This window comes from Macaca thibetana, chromosome 17 (assembly GCF_024542745.1).
Source record: "Macaca thibetana thibetana isolate TM-01 chromosome 17, ASM2454274v1, whole genome shotgun sequence".
Classification (NCBI taxonomy): domain Eukaryota; kingdom Metazoa; phylum Chordata; class Mammalia; order Primates; family Cercopithecidae; genus Macaca; species Macaca thibetana.
The window spans coordinates 78,221,342-78,237,006 of record NC_065594.1 but is presented as its reverse complement, the minus strand read 5'-3'; the positions used below and the strand labels follow the sequence as shown (position 1 = coordinate 78,237,006).

Below are 15,665 nucleotides of genomic sequence, written 5' to 3'. Positions count from 1 at the left end.
AGTGTTAAAAAAAAAAAAAAAAAGACATCAGACAGTGCTCCAACAGTGCAGGAACAGAAGCTACACCATGCTTTGAGGGTAAAGACAGAACGCTGAAAACAAAGCCATTTCTCCTAGATAGGTACATGCTGACAAGACACTGCATACAATGGAACAATGGAAAATGTTTTCCCAAACTGATTAAACAAATGACAAAAATGAGAATGAAGTCCCCAGCCTTTTCTATTTCAAATTAATTTGGTGTATTAGAAATTTTAAATAAAACATATTATCTACAGTATTAAATATACACACAGAGAGAACAGAAGGGAATTTGATTAATAATATAGGCCAAGCTGGTGAGGTTTGGTTAGTCAGGTTTTCACAGCAACCTTAGGCAGAAAGGGGAGTAAGGGTAAGGGATTTATCCATCAGCCATTCTCGGTGCTTCTGGAGCAAGCAGCCAGTGTGCGTCCTTAACTAAGGAAGACCTGTCTTCGGCCTTTCTATAAATCACTGCAGGGAAAGTGAAAAATGCTTTACTTCCTACAAAGAAACTTTGAGGCCCAGAAAAAAAGGAGTTGTTAGCTTGGTTTCAAGAGCCAGAAAAGGTCATCTATGAGTAGTAACAGACTGGTCACCATGCCACTGCAGGCTCCTAAGTGACCCTTCTATCATTTCCCACTTTAAGGCCAGCTATCAATCCTGATTCATAATAAAGCAGAATCACTCCTTCACAACCCCCCACACCACTACTGCCTCCACATTTCACTAAAAAGTAGAGTCAATCACGGTCCGATGCTTTTTACTCCACACACACACGCCTGCCCGGTGCTCCTTGCTCCCTCCTTAGCGTCCTTGGTCTGTGTGCTTTTCCATGTTGCAGTGATTTCTAGCTACTCCTCACTCCTCAACATTCTGCAATTGCTGCACCTGGCCCCAGCAGCACACTCAAGTATCTCACAGCACGAATTTCCATGACCGCATTGGTGGCGCCGGCCCTGTAGAGTTAACCGTTTAGACTGGCTTGCAACTACTCATGGAGATCAGATATCCCGTGGCAACAGTTGATTACTTTCATACAGAAAGCCACTCCAAGACAAATCAGAGTAACCTGATCTGGAGACTACATGAAGACGCAAATGCACTGCCTCCACTCCAAGTAACACTCAAACACTAGGCACCGAGAAGATGCTGAAGGCTCGGTTTCCAGGCTACCATGCTGTGATGGCTGTGTCAAGTGGCCAATCCACACCGAAACGATCCTGAACAAATCAGAGTCTATTCAATGTTTAAAGCTTTCAGGAAAAGAAGATTTTCTAATTCTTCCCTAGCGTCTACCAAGATGTTTAATTGCTTTCACTAGGGGTTAAAAAAAAAGTTCCTTGTGCTTGAGGTTTCGTTTTTTTCTTTTCTTTTTGGAGTGGTGTGCTGTTTATTTTATGAAATGAGAACCTTCTTCAAAACAAGATGCTACCTCCCCTCCTCCCAAACACACATATGGCACAACAAATCAGCATTTACCACTTCTGTTCACGGGGAGATGCTTGGAAACTCTCTCTAGGTTACTCTAGGAAATGACAAAGCTGCCCTTTTTCAAGGATATATCCAAACAGCTGGTACCAGGCCACTTTTGATCTCTGATGTCTACAACTCCAGGCCAAATCATCATAGAGATTTTATGTGTGTGTGTGTGCGCTTTTTGTCATTCTTCTTTAATAGAAAGAAAACTGCTATATTAAGTGTCATGCAAATTTTGGCCTAAAAGTCACAGCTTCATTTCAAATTCCAACAACTGGGAGAGATGTGCACATGTGCTCACTAGAGACACCATTTTTTATTAAGTTTCACTCAATTAAACAGAAACAGATGGAATTAAACTAACAAGGAAAAAAACAGGACCAGTAAATTCTTTAATGTTGTCAGAGTAAATGTCTTTAATCACTTGCTGCTCATAGAAGTTCACTCAACGGTACCTTTCTCTCCATATGCTCTTACGGGCTTGGCTAACAGACAACCCATATAAAACTCATCAGAGAGCTACCACTTTAAGTGGAAATGGTAGCATGGATTATTTTTAAATGGCTACCTCTTTAAATTTATGCCTGAGGTTGCAATTTTGTGAATTTCTGTAATCGGACCTTGATGATGACCTTGAGCGATAAGATATAAATAACTCCCACATGCTTAGCGTTCCAATAATGGAACACTAGGCATAAATGGCTATGGTTCAAAGAAACTTGCTCTATCACAGAGATTACCTAGAAAGCCTCTTCTGCAGTTCAATTTGTAAAATGTAGTAGGAATAGAATAGACTCATACCATCAAACTAGAGGCAGGCCAGTCTTAGAACTAAGCCTGGAGAAATGTTTACAGACTATAAAAGAGAAAGTCGAGGGAGAAACAGTCTTTCTGGGGAATGTAACTCTAAGAGCTCTTGAAATTCTAGCTAATCAGAATACGGTCCCAGGCAAAGAGAAGGGATCCAGACAGAAGCGAATAAAACCAACATAAACCTGACAGTGAAAGGAACCCAGATTTGTTAATTTAAGGCTGGGTCTGCCTGTAACCCAATTACTCACTAACAGCTACAGTTTCACCAAAGCCATTCTGTGCTGAACTACGGAATAATGCTTTAAGTGGAAACAGTAGATTGAAAGCATGTGAATACTGATTACAGGTATGAAACAGAGCAGTGTGCACACTCACGGCAGTTTCAATAACATTTAAAATGACAGATTGATCTTTACATTATTTCTTCCTTTAGAAACTGCTTGACAACAAAACCAAATTTTTGCTTTTGGAACCAAATTCCAGGGCTAATAACCAAAGCTGAGTTTCGGATGCACATTCAGAGCAGACTGGACTTTGCATATTTGGTGGGAATTTTGAGAGGCTCGTGCTAATGTTTCAGTTTTGCAGGTCTAGCTTTTTTCAGCATTGCCTGGCTTAAATCTTCAAATAAGTTCTAGAGAATAAAATCAGAATTACTTACATTTCAAGTGCAGGCCACCTGGCACAATTGGGGGAGATAAATTAGAAATTCCCAAACATGAATCACACATGCAGGGAGGAATCCGGCCCGCAGACTTCCTCTAATTAAACACCTATCTAATAAAATATTGTCAATGGCACACAGATGACTGTTAAAGGAGCTGAAGCCATTTATTGTGAGTTCTGGAGCTCATTAAAAGCATTTCTTCATGCTAAAAGAATTTCTTGCGTTTTTATTTTGCCCTTAACAAGCAGCAGCAGAGGCAGCCACAAAAGGGTCTAAAATTTACATATTTTGACATAATGTCCAACGAAAGATATTAGCGCAAGGAGGCCCTGGGCTTTAAGATTTGTGTTTATACAGGGCTTGTTTTCCATGCATGGTCTTGAGACAGTATGTCACAGAGCAGCTAGTGAGTGGCTGGTATCGGAAGGCCTGGCTCCCCTGTTGAGTCAGAAGACCCCTACACTAGCTATTGTCCTAGAAAGATTGGTTGAGAAGTCTCGGAAACCCTTTGGAAATCTGAATACATTCAGAAATCTCTAATATCTGCTGCCTAGTATCCCACCCAACCCCACCTCTGGCCTTCCTCCACGCTTAGCTCAACTCCATGCACACGCACGCCCTTCTTAAGCTAGAATGAGATCTGCAGGCTGAGTAAAGACCTGGAGGACTGGAGTCTCCCCAAAGTCAGAAGGCATGGAGGGTGGCATGGTAGATGCTGCTGGCTTTTCCTGACTGAGATCTTCACAGTGACACTGCAGAGACCACATCAGCTCAGCAAACATGCTCCACCAGGCTCAAAGAATGTACAAATGGACTCTTTGGCCAATGTTATGGAATCTTTATTAGTACAGGACAAGCTCCTCTTGAGGCAAGTAGTGACTGTCCGCAGCACATCAGGATGTATGATAAACAGCCTTTAAACAAACTATAAGCACCATTAATTACACCAGGATTGCTGCTTTTGTAAATACTGGCCAAGAAGCAGAAATTGAGTTGCTTGCCTGGTACAAAGCCAATGAGGAAAAAACTCGACGAGCAACTCTTAGAGTGAAAAATTTTGTCAACACAGAACTGAGTATACTGCCATTGATCAACTGCTCTTAAAACACTTAGATAAAAATCACTGCTGTAGGAAAAAGCAAAACAAAATAATGATTGAAGCGTGTTTTGCTCTGAGATGCTTGTATTTGATGATTCCTGCCATAGGCTGTGTAAATTCATACCCAGCGATCAATGGTATTTCATTATCAGACTGCTGTATAATTAGAGGGGAAAAGAAAATTCATTTGAACAAACCACTTCACAAACCACAGGATTCCACACTGGGTTCTGTTTAACTCACACTTCACTAAACACTCATATAGCAAATTGACATTCTTTCTATGTCTGAACGGATTATGCAAAAATGTGTTATAACTGCAAAACCCCCACAATATAAAAAGAAGTAGTTCTTCCCACCTATTACGGCCTGTAATTGCCTAAGTCTACTCGATCACTCATCTCCACATCTGATTTGAATTATTAATTCATGTAAGACTCTCCAAAATTAAAATACTGAATCAAAAAGCTCCTATTGCACCAAGATATCACATAGGCTAAAAAAGTGAAGTCTAGAGACCAGGTTACAGTTTCAGCTTTGTCATGCAATAGCTGTATTACTTATGCAAAGTCACTTAACTTTTTCAGAACAAGAAATGAAGGTTTGCCCAGATGAACTTCTGAGGTCCCTTCCAGTTTAAAAAATTCTGTGATTCTGTTAAATACATAAATTTAAAGCAAGACGTAAATAGACTACTTCAATGAACAACTCTCAAACGATCCAACAATGAGCTTGATTCAATCAGGCACTGAATCAAATGATTAGGAAAACCAAAAAAAAAAGTCTGTATAAAAACGGATTAAGTGTTCAGATTCTTTAAAACCGACTTCTGGACATTCATGTGGACAAATACTCATTTGTGAATGAGATGAGCCAATACCCCTCCATTTTCTACGCTGCTGCCAAATTCTACTCGGTGTCCTAAGCATGCTTGGTTCTCCCCCTTGTGATCAGGTCACGTGATGAGCCCAGTGAGGCCCTGGTATGGTGGCACATCCGGGAGCTATCACTGTTAGGACTCTTTTCAATAATTTTGTAGTTACTTAGGATCTAAAAATTTTATTCTACAATTTATCCTTTTTTTTTTTCCCCTAAAAAAAGTACCTAAGGCTGAAAAGTGCAAATCACAGGCATCAAGAAAAAGCAGTTTGTTTGCGATATTTTTCTTATTCTGCAAGCAAGACAAAAATTTAGCTAACACTTTTACTGTATTCCACTAGATTCGAGAAGGCCTGGGTAAGAAGTGACCCTGGCTGCCCAGGACAAACAGCTGGGAAGGCCAAGGAGCACTCCAGACCAATGAGATCAAAATCCCTAGGGTCAGGGTCCCAGCGTCACTAATTTTTAAAATATCTCAGAAAATTGCAACGTGCAGCTAAGGCAGAGAAACTTCCAGTGAAAACCAGGCTCTTTAAAATGCAGGAATGCTGGGTGAAAGGCAGTGACACTGGTGGGCAGGATTTAAAAAGAAGTCACTCTCTCTCTCCTTAACACTTTCTTTTTTCTGGCTCAGAGAAACATCCAAGTATCACTATTCCCAGCAGAGGACACTGTTCACAAGAGTGTGAATGGTAAGACAGTGTCTGTAAACCAACCAAGAGCAACCAAGCTGGAAAATAGTCCTTTGCGCCGCACACAATTCAAAGGCAGGCGTTTAGTTTGTTAACCTACTGGTGACAACAGTGCCTATTTCAAGGTGTTACTCTTCCCCGCATCCTGCTCAGCAGTATTTCAGTCTCACCAAGAGATTCTGAGAGGCAGAATTGTACTTCTTAAAACATAACAATATGATCCACCAATGCAAACCTAAACCAAACCAGCAATCCCAAATAGATTACAATTCATGAAGATTTGACAACTTTTCTAGTATTTCACAGGAAGCCTGGGAAGCAGAAATAACCCCCAATTCTTCCCATTAAAATATTCATTATTCTTGACTAAAGATTTCACCAACACAATCTCAACTAGCTATCAGTTTACATTTGGCCTTGAATAGTGTCAATTCCTCACTTCATGAGGCATGGACAAAGCAGCCCTCCTTTTAAAAAAGGGGAGAATGGGAAACCGATCCCTTTCCTGTAATCTCAAGGATGCGTCAAACTCTCAACCAACGGGTAGGTGATCTGCATAATTGAACATACACAGAAAATTGCCACATAAATATAACACACTATACACATGATCAGATACATCATAAAGTGTTTCTTCCTAGCCTTCAACCAGCAAAATAAACAAGTTCCTGGGAACTTGTCACTAGGACTTTCTGTTTATCTTGTCCACCTTTTCTGGAAAGCAAGCCACTTATGTGAAGTTGTGTTTTTCTTAACGATTTTTAGAAGTCAGGCAGACCCTTTCAAACATGTGCCTGTCCAAAACCTCCTCTAACAAATGTAGACTACAAATGAATGAGTCACTAGAACAGATCAGCTCTAGGGAAACCCTGGTCTCATGACCCCAGGTTGCTCGGGCTGAAGACTTGCCTCCTGGCCTCCTCACTCATCTTCCTCCTGTTCCTCACTCAAACACAGGCCACCCAAGGACCCCCGGCTTCTCAGGAGGGACGGGGAACACAGCACTGCAGGGTTACCAAACACGAGGGGCTGGCTCCTGGGGCTCAGCATCTCAGAGTCTGACTCGCTGGACTCCGTCCCACTGCTGGTGGAGCCCTCGGTCACTTGCAGAGGTGCCAGTTGCCCCGCTATGCCACTGGCACACACCGACTGCATGGCAGGGACCTTGGAGGCTGCACCCACAGGGGTGGTGCCATTAGCCAGCCTTCTACCCTCGGGAGCAGCTGCACTGGCTTGCCCCCCCTTCCCACGGCCACCAAGCCCATCCATGGCCTCCGGGGTAAACGCTACCTGGCTAAGGATGAGTGGATCTGTCTCTGACTTATTATATCTACCAGGAAGATTCTGCAAGTATGGCTTTGGCGAGGTGGGGGAACAGCGTTCATAAGGCGGACCCTGGCCCGAGAGAGGGTCTTCCCCCATACTCCCCTCTCTACGGTCATGTCCATTTTCAGAAACATAGCCTTGAGACCCAGTTCTGTCCCAACTCATATTTGGACTTGAACTTCTGCTGCTGGGAGACAATGGGGTGGCCAGGGGGCTGTGACCAGCAGAGCCCTTGAACATTTCATCTATGAGAGAGCTATGCCTTGGGAGTCGAGGGCTCCCGCTCATATCAAAGGTTATGTCTGCTGAATCGTCATCAAGGAATTCTCTGGAAGGAGGCCGGGAGGACTTTGCAGAGTGCGGGGAAGCCCTATGCCTAGCCTCTCTTGGCCCCTCGTCCCTGGACAGCAGATAGACACCGCTGGTCAGATCACCCTCATAATTGTCATTTGTTTGGGACCGGGACCGGGACCGGGACGCTTGTTCTCTAAGAAGGTCGTATTCACTATCTACGTCACTGCAGTCAATGAAAGGAATGGAAGTACTGCTGCCTCTGGCAGCCCGGGATGCTGGACCTGTGCTTGGCTGCGGGGGCTGAGGTTTACTCTGCTGGGTCCTATCCTTAACGACCTCCTCCTCTTCCTCTGTGGGCGCCGAGGCGGCTCCGTCCACCTGCTTGTTACCCGCGGGGCTTCTCGGCGCAGGGCTCGGGCGCGACCCCGGCTCCCCGGGGGAAACCTTCGGTTCCTTTCCTTGCTGGCAGCTCTGGCCCCCTGGAGATTCGGCACCTTCTCCAAATGGAAGGCTGGCGCTCTGCTGAGACGGGGTGGGGTGGGGAAAAAGGTGCAGAGAGATGGAGAAGAGGGAGACTGTTACTCCAAGGCTGAAAACAGAAAAGGAGCGTCAGGGCCTCCCGGAAGAACACCCGAGGCCTCTGCAGCGGGAGGACTGCCCCAAAGCGCTCTGACATAACAGCAGTCAGGGAAGCACATCTGGGCGTGATCCAGAAGGTTCCTTCTGGGCGTGGCGGCTGACAGCACTGTTCCTGGCAGCACAAGCCAGGCCCGGTCTCTGCTTTCCAGGGCCCACCGACTCATGCTGGGGTTTGCTCTTCTTTTCTTTTTTTTGGAGGGGTAGACAGGGTCTTACTCTGTCACCTAGGCTGGAGTGCAGTGGTGCAATCACAGCTCACAGCGGCCTCAACCTCTTGGGCTCAAGCAATCCTCCCAAGTAGCTGGGACCACAGTCCTGCACCATCATGTCCGGCTAATTAAAAACAATTTTTTTTGTAGAGATGGGGTCTCCCTGTGTTGTCCAGGCTGGTCTTGAACTCCTGGGGTCAAGCGATCCTCCTACCTCAGCCTCCCAAGTGGCTGGGACCACAGGCATGTGCCACCACACCCGGTTAATTTTTAAATTTTTTTATAGAGACAGGGGTCTCCCTCTGTTGCCCAGGCTGGTCTTGAACTCCAGGGTCAAGTGATCCTCCCGCCTTGACCTCCCAAAGTGCTGGGATTACAGGTGCCAGCCACCACGCCCGGCTCATATTGGGCTTGTAAAGCTTCTATGGAACAAGACAGCCCTTCCAGCCCACAGGGGGTCTCCAGGGAAGGGTGGGCAGGCACATCAGGGACCCCTGAAGGCAAGTTGACACAGTCATCAGAAAAACGACAAAGGACAGTTATACTTCTCAGGGCGGCCTGGATGGGGAAAGGGGTGTTTTAGGATGCACACGATGAAACCTCCTTCATATTCTTCCCCAAGTTTCTCTTCTCTTCTAGAGAAAGCCCTGAAAACTTACCCAGAGACCAACTCCAGGGAAAACGAGCTTTTGCCACCCTCAGAGCAAGAGTGATAATGCCTCTTACTGCCAATTGTGGTCACTGCCCCGTAATACGAGCTCTGGGAACTCGCCCGCCAGTTCTGTGCCAGCAAAGGCTTCTGGCCTTGGCACCAGGCAGGAGCTACACCCATTGGTTACAAAGCGGGTCCTCATCTCTTCCCACGTGGACCCATTTAGCTGGAGAGCTGGTCTCAGCTCTGCCTCCTGCAGCGATGGTTCCGCTGCTGAGCTGAGTTCTCAGTGGCTTAGGGTGCCGCATGGGAGATCAGAAGGCAGCTGAAAACACAACACGCTCCAGGGTCTCTGAGCTCAGGCTGCGGGCACATGGCACAAAGCCTATGTCTGGTCAAAGCCAAGGCCCCTAATCAGATTCTCATCTGCTAAAAACCCCGAAGGAAAGGACGGAGAACCAGAAAGCCCACTATGAAGCCCAGGGCTCCGTGGAGGAAGCGTGGGGAAGAGCAGAGTTATCAGAGGACAGCGCCGTCACTGACCTGCTCCGGCACTTCCGAATTCAGTTCTGTGGGCTGTGAAGCAAGGCTCCGGACAGAATGAATCTTGCTGTGCTTCCTGGGAAAAATCACACAAGATCATTAATGTTAGGTGAGGTTTTTGTTTCTTTTTTCTTTGTTTTAAATGAAACAAAGGTCCTTTTGTTGGACGCATCAGTGCCTTCCTCAATAATGATGGTACCCAGAGCCGCCTTTACAAATGCTACTTGGAAACAGACACGCACTCATCCTTTGATAGCACTTGCATGGCCCAAGGGTTATTTACATCTTGGAGAAGTTCTCAGAAGCCCTTGTGGCAGTTCTCATGGTGCAGCTGGTGAAGAAACATTTAGCAACTGAGCAGGACCTTTCTAGTTAAGGGGAAAGTCACAGAGAAGGGAGGACGTGGCTGGGCCCTTCCATGCTCTGAATGGCCAGCAATGGTCTAACAATACGAAATCAATGCATGTACTTTAGGTAGTTATTTTCTGGATCAGTTCTATAACAGAGGCAATTACCACTCATCCGCTCACTCTATCAAAGTGGTAAGTTCAGAGGAAAAGGCCTGCCCTCAATAGCAGAAGGAACTGACTTTAACAGCATCTTGACACGTCTCTTTCATCTCTTCCCTCTCAGTCTGCCTATTCCCCTTTTCCCTATCAAACAGGCACTCAAATGCTCAGGTCCTGAAATTTGTGAGACTGTATAAATATAGATTCTATTCCCAGATACATCCAGCTCTTCTTCAAAATACTCCAGGTTAGCACAGAAAAGCTCTAGAGATCCACATTCTGAAACAGAGAACTGGGCTACTTCTTACATGGTCTTCAAATACTAAGCATTGACTGTCTAAGAAAATGATGGGATTCATCTCCAGACATGCCTGCAAAAAAACCTCCTGAACGTGACATTTCTGGAGACAGGGCATGAGAAAGCATCACAGAGTTGCGGTAGAAGGAAGACGCAGGGATGGCCACAGAAGCAGGTTTATTTCAGCAAAATCAAAACGAAACACTAAAATAACCTGGATGGTTCTCAATAGGGAATCAGAGAAATACAGTGCAGTATCTTCATACTACTTACTGTGTGGCCCTTAAAACAGATCTCAAAAAAAAAAGTAGTATTAAAAAAGCAAGATGAAGAATTATATACGAGAGTACTAATATGAATGAAAAGAACACACTCAGAGCAATTCCTTTTTTTGGGACAGGATCTCGCTCTGTGGCCCAGAGCTGGAGGGCAGTGGCACAATCTTGGCTCACTGCAGCCTTGACCTCCCAGGCTCAAGCAATCATCCTACCTCAGCCTCCCAAGAAACTGAGACCACAGGCGTGCACCACCACATCCACCTAATTTTTTTCTTTTTTTTTTTTTTTTTTTTTTTTTTTTTTTTAGGTAGAGATGAGGCTTCGTCATGTTACCCAAGCTGGTCTCAAACTCCTGAGCTCAAGTGATCCATCCACTTTGGCATCCCAAAGTGCTGGGATTACAGGCATATGCCACAGTGCCCGGCCTCCACAGCAATTCCACACACTCTGTTGGGATGCAGTAATATGCATACAGAAAGAAGCCGAAATGTGGCAGCTGCCTCTGAGGAGGGGAGAAGGGAAATTACCAGAGCTAGTGGTTCAAGGGGTTTTGCCATGTCTGTAACAAGAGCTGCAAATAAAAGAAGAAGAAAAAACAACCCCAGAAATAAATGTGTCCGGCTGTTAATGGCTGTTAATTCTAAGTAGTAGGAATCTGGGTGTTTGCTGACTTCTCTGTACTTTATTATAATTTTTTAAATGTATGAAAATGAAAAAAGGTTTTTAAAGACCCTACCTGCACTAACTAGTGCTTGAGGCCCCATGCTTTGCTCCTTTACCCTCCTCAGGTTCTGCTGCTCCGTCCTGGAGCACTGGGCTCGGGAGCTGGCTGGCCAGAAGCTGCTTAGCAGCTGTGAGACCTGGGCTACTTATTTACCTGCTGGGGACTCAGTGTCTCCATCTTTACTAAGGGAATAAAAGAACACTGACGTCACACAGCTGAGGTGAAGACTCAATGAGTTCACACAGGCCTAGTGCTTGGAACAGCCTGGCACACACGAAGGGCTGTAAGTGTTTGATAACAACAACAACGACAGTAATAAATCCTGTTTCTGGCTGGGCATGGTGGCTCTTGCCCGTAATCCCAGCACTTTGGGAGGCCAAGGCGGGAAGATGGCTTGAGTCCAAGAGTTTGAGACCAGCCCTGGCAACATAGGGAGACCTCATCTCTACAAAACATTAGCTACAAGTGGTGGTGGGCACCTGTGGTCCCAGCTACTCAGGAGGCTGAGGTGAGAGGACTGATCGAGTCCCAGAGGCTAAGGCTGCAGTGGGCTGTGATCACAGTGCTGCACTCTAGCCTGGGTGACAGAGTGAGACCCTGTTTCGAGGAAAAAAAAAAATCCTGTTTCTGCTTATCCAGATTTACTTAATTAAAAAGTTCATAGACATACTTTCAGTACAAATCCCAAAATATTGAAGGACTCACCATTGAGCTAGTTTTTATGACACTTCATTCCCTGCGGTGACATCCTGAGCCCTTCTCTCCTTCCCCTTACTAATGTCCTCTCCCACCTCCCCTGGTCCTCTCGTCTGTATCTCATCCCACTCTCCAGGGCATGTCTCTGGGCAATAAAACCTTCATCTCTAACGCTGGACTTGCTGACGGTGACTGAGACTGTCATTTACAACTCAAGGGACACCAAGTCTGAAGTCTGGGTGAAGACATATTTAGCAGCAACAAACATTACCTGGCAAGTCTGAGCCTTCTCAGACTAGAAGCAGCATCAAAGCTTCTCTTACCTTTCAAACTGCACCTTCTTATGTCCTCCTTCTTTAACATAGTCGAGAACCTGCTTCTGAGTCCGACCACTGAAACAGAGACCACAACAGGGAAGGGGAGAAATACCAAGATATTCTCATTTAAACACGCAAATGATGCTTCAGAGGCGTCACTTTCCCTCCTTCCCTAACTGGGAGAGATGCAGGATTTCTCGGCTAGCCAGGACTAAAAGCAATCCTAACAGACTCTGTATTTTTGGGTCCATTCAGTCTCTTGATATTTTCCTTGAATATACAGAAAAAATGTTCAATTAACTAAGCCCACTTGATAACTGTGTTTGGTTACTAAGCAACCATCCCAAGAACGTGTACCTTTCATGAAGGCAGGGATCATTGGGCTCAGAGCCTGGAACAGTGTTTGACACATGGCAGACAATGATTTGTTAAAAATGAATGGAAAAGTTAACCAATAACGTGCAAGTCCACATATGCTATGAAGCAACACCAAATGTTAATAAGATATTTGTACCTCTACAGAGAGAGGAAATCCTTGAGACTCCCGCTAGGCGTTTACCAGGACTGGGTGGCTTTGCCTAGTGCCTCTCTGCTGCTCAAACAGAGCTCACTGGGATTACGACACAAGCGCCCCCACTTGGTCACAGCTCCCGGAGGCCAATGAGCGTTCACCTCCCCTACCTGCTGTGTGTCACAGCGGCTGTGAGAGGCAGGAGGAAAAACATGCACCCAGTAAATGGAAGCACGAAGTGGCGACCTCACCTGAACCGAAATGATGACCCCCGGCTAAAGAGGACGGGCTTGGGCTTTGGTTTGGGCTCTTCAAAAAGTCTAAAGAAGGCATGATGTTCAACGCAGATTTTCCAGAAGGACTTGCAGAAATCCCGACTGGCCATCAGGAATTCCAAGGTATCCTGGTACGCACTCTAAAAAGGGAAAATACAATGTTGGTTTTTTCCATTACCCACAGATACGTCACTGAAACAGGAGAAAATGGGCAGAAGATAGCTTTGTCCAATAAAGTTTTCGCTGTGTATTTTATTATAGCATGACCATCAATGCAAAGACTTACTAAACTCTAGTTATTCTTAAGGACAAGATACAGTCCCTAGTCCATCATTTTCTGCCGCAGAGAATCTCTTAGATGAGTAACAGAAACAGCCACGTGGCTTCAATGGAAGGGACACCATCTTTTGACAGATTTCATGTACAAATTATGTTTATTTTGCTTATGTTTCCTTGAAAAACAAAACCCAAATACTGGAAGTCCCTTCCTGCCTCCTTAAAATCACTGAAATGCAACGTTCATCCTCTTCCTCACACTTCGTGTCAACATTGGCTCTTACGTGATTTCTCTGTAAAGTCTCCATGGCTCCGGGCTCCAGGCCACCCCAGAAACTACACAGAAAATGACATTTTTTTTTTTTCTGGAGCACAAAAGTATCACTCTCGGCTGAAAAAAATCATGCCCTTTGATTCTGGAAAGGGGATGTAGAAATTGCCTGCTCCCAGTTGAAGTGGCCATATTATATAAATCAAAGTTACTACCGTCCTTAGCATTCCCAGCAGTTCCAACTATTTTGGGGGATCTCAGAGTTATGGGTGGATCCAACTTACAAACAAGCTGTGATGCAGTGCTTTATTTATAAGGCAGCTTTTTGGAATCCAGTGAGTTTTTCCATGGAAAACCATTTAAAATGGGTAAATGCTTCCCAGGTTGGGCCACGAAAGCCTGCTGAACGCAGATTGTACCTAAACTATAAGCCCGATTGCCATTTATCATCTTCTCTGCCATGGGAAAAAACTCTACATGCTGGTTGGGGACAGACGCCCAGGGCACATAACCCACCTCCTCCGTCACCATTTCCGGCAGACAAAGAAGAGGTTGCTCCTCCCTTCCCGTCCCAGTCCTGGCGTGGGTCACAGCGATAGGTGTGTTGTGGGAAGTAAGTGGGGAAGGGAACCTAATTAGCCCATGCAAATGAGTTCCACTGGGGGCTCAGGGCCTCCGGCAGGGATTGGGGAAGTCAGTCTATGCCTGGGGTAGGGCAGGATACTGAATGGGGTCTCCAGGTGTAGCCTGGGGCTGGATGCGCAGCAACAGCACAGCCCAGGTTGTTTGTCAGGAGGGGCTGCCTGGATTTGTGCAGGGAAATGACCGTCTCCCCAGGTACACATTCGTGTACCTCCTTTACGCTCTCTGTTTACCAATGATGGCAGCCCTGGAGTTACCGACCATTTGGATACATCTGTCCTGGAGATGCTCGGCGTTCATGTGGACCAAAGCACCTGGGTGGCACTGGCCACAGGTTCAGTGGAAGCCCTGCCAAGTGCAGACCTCCACCCTTTGCAGGACACGTGCCATCCCATGGCTCGATGGGTCTCCTGTCCCACCGGGACCACTTACATTGGCATCTGGCCGGAGCTTGATGAGAAAGCGTTTCCTCTTGAAGCTCAGCTTCCGCACCTTGGCCCAGTTGAAGGCATTGATCTTAGTGAAACCCTAAAAGAAAGACAGTAGCAGTGAGCCAGGAAATGCATAACAAGCAACTTACAAGTTGGTCTGCTTTGCTTATGGGAGCTAAAGGAAGAGGGCTGGCAGGAGATTGCTCAGTAGAGATGCCTTTTGCAGAGAACTCACAGGATCTGTGGCTATCGGATGATACCTGTTCCTGGATCATTATTTCTCACTAATTATAGGATTTTGGCATTCAAACTAAGTCTACCTCTAGGGAGAGAGGAAACTAGCCAAGGTGATGATGAGAAGAAAGATAAATAGAAATAAAAACCATGACAACCACCACAATCATTAGCTGCCAGGACTCATGAAGTGCCAGGTACCATCCTGAGGGCTTTATACAGCGTATCTTAACAACCCTTATATGATAAAATCCAGCAAGATGGATTTATTATTTTCATTTTATAGACATGGAAACTGCAACATGGATATATTCTAATTTGCCGCAAACGACACATTTAATGCGGCAGAAAGAGGCTTCCAAGCACACGCCTTCCTGGCAGCTATGGTTGACATTCAGCAGGTTTGCAATCAACTCCCTGCTTCATCGACGCTGGTCTGGCTCCTGGGCCCATCCCAGCTTCCAATAGCACCGGCAGAACTGAGGATGGGAGGCCAGGCCTGCCGTGTGTCTTCAAGGCCAGCACAGTCTCCGGGTGGGGCTCACACATCCTCATCGTGTGTGGCAGCCAGGTAGTCACTGTCTCCAACCAAGGTGGAGAAACAATGGGGAGCTGCTGGATACCAACTCCCGTCTGCCCAGTCTCAGCTGAAATTAGAATTCCTCTGGAGCCCAATGGAACACCAGGCCTGTTCATTCAGCGTGGCAAGAATGAAGCAATGAGGCACTGGCAAGAAGGTGGGTTCCAAGACACAGGCTTTGTAGGTGACTACATTACCCAGGTATTCCCAGTACTTAGGGTTGTGTCAAACACAATCAAAGCACATTAATTCAATTGTTAGACACTTCTTTTCCTTCTTAATACTTTTTAGAAGTGGTTCAGGGTTATGA

The 15,665-nt window shown here is 45.8% G+C and overlaps 1 protein-coding gene across 2 annotated transcripts in view; it reads right to left on the bottom strand.

The window, feature by feature from the left end:
* Positions 1–15,665, bottom strand: part of FARP1 (FERM, ARH/RhoGEF and pleckstrin domain protein 1) — a 461,133-nt gene that overhangs the window by 47,584 nt on the left and 397,884 nt on the right. For both annotated transcript variants that reach the window (XM_050765964.1, XM_050765965.1), the window contains 5 exons: positions 14,543–14,638; positions 12,898–13,061; positions 12,142–12,210; positions 9,315–9,389; positions 7,552–7,799 (listed from right to left, as the gene is read on the bottom strand). In XM_050765964.1, the coding sequence (XP_050621921.1) occupies positions 7,552–7,799; positions 9,315–9,389; positions 12,142–12,210; positions 12,898–13,061; positions 14,543–14,638 (652 nt within the window). The remainder of the gene's footprint in view (positions 1–7,551; positions 7,800–9,314; positions 9,390–12,141; positions 12,211–12,897; positions 13,062–14,542; positions 14,639–15,665) is intronic.